The 1,337-nt window shown below is 57.3% G+C and overlaps 1 protein-coding gene across 1 annotated transcript; it reads left to right on the forward strand.

Moving 5' to 3' along the window:
- Positions 1-62: 62 nt before the first annotated feature.
- On the forward strand, positions 63-1,227 carry Pmar_PMAR000159 (hypothetical protein; the record flags this gene model as incomplete). Its single annotated transcript, XM_002774684.1, has 3 exons — positions 63-386; positions 439-599; positions 648-1,227. Coding segments are annotated over 3 exons (1,065 nt in total), but the record flags the coding sequence as incomplete, so codon positions are not given.
- Between the last annotated feature and the right edge of the window lie 110 nt (positions 1,228-1,337).

Here is a 1,337-nt window from a genome sequence, read left to right on the forward strand (position 1 = left end):
AAGGGCTGGTCCCCAACCACCTGGGGCCTCTCTCGAAGATCAGCTGCGATCGACTTATCCGTATGGCGGAGGACAGGCTTAAACCGAGGCCGCCCTTTGCGTTACCATCCCAGGCATCAGAGTTGTGTAAGGAAGGCGCCCTAGGGGCTGCTGTCTTGTCATCTTCTGCCGAGGGCCCTCGTAAGCGTGTCCCGTGGGAACCCAGGGAGGTCAATATGCTGCGCCATGAGGTTGCCAGAGTGAAGGAATGGACCTTGAAGGCCCGGCGCTTGCTTGGTGGGGGCTCGGCGTCCAGCAGTGGTCGGCAAATGGGTATGTCTGAGGCGCAGGAGCTCCTGGCTGAAGGCCGCTCTCTCGATAGAGGCATTGATTCTGTCCATAAGGAGGTATAGAGGATGCCCGTTCAGAAGCCTTTTCTACTGTGGCCGGTGTTCTTAGGTGAGTGAGATACTGAGGATGGTAGCAAAAGCCGAGGCGTTCGGCGAGAAAGTCCGCGCTGCTAAGCCGGCTCCTAACGACAACCTTATGACGCTGCCGATGCTCAGGGACTTGGTCGTTGAGGGCCTTTCCTTACGCATTGTTCCGGAGCCTGAGATGAGGTAAGAATTGTCTCGCAGGAGCTTCGCTCCGCTAAGAAAATGTGTCAGATATCTCCTCCAACAACAAGAGTTGGTAAGGCTACTCGCTGAAAAGCTCAGGGAAGCGACTCAGGCCAATTGCCTCGAGTCATGCCAAATCGTCCTGTATGAAGACGAAGGCATGGACGTGGACTTGGGCCCTAAGATAGATCGGCTGCGAGAGCATGTCACGATTAGCGAGTGGGCCTCTCGGGCTCAGACCAAGCTCCATGGAAGGCGCTCCCAGCTGCCCCTCAGTACTGTGGAGCACCTGTTGGCTGACGATGATGCCACGGAAAAGCTCGACCCCAATCACTGTCTTGAGCTCAGGACGCTACTAGAGGCTAGGACGGCCGGTCGTGCGTGGCAGGAACAGGCCCAGAAGTACCTCCAAGCTGATACGGTATTGCAGCATGGAGAGGAACCTGGCGAGAAGGATCTTGCCGCCCGAGGCACTCTCGATCAGCTCACGGTGCTCCTCGAGGAGCATTCCGACCTACCACGTGTCTGTGTGCCCCACGCGGCTCAGCAGTTGGAGGCTCTGATAAGAAAAGGTCGACAGTGGCTGAGGAAGGTTCAGAGGCTGCTCATCCTTGAGAGCAACGCTGAAGTGTGCCCTACTGCTTCGGACGGTCGCCTGGTGGTGGAAGAGGCTCTCGACTCGGACGTCACCAAGGCTATTGATTTTTCTCAGCAGATAGCTGAGCTGAGTCGGGCGGT

Source organism: Perkinsus marinus, assembly GCF_000006405.1.
Source record: "Perkinsus marinus ATCC 50983 genomic scaffold scf_1104296957884, whole genome shotgun sequence".
NCBI lineage: Eukaryota > Perkinsozoa > Perkinsida > Perkinsidae > Perkinsus > Perkinsus marinus.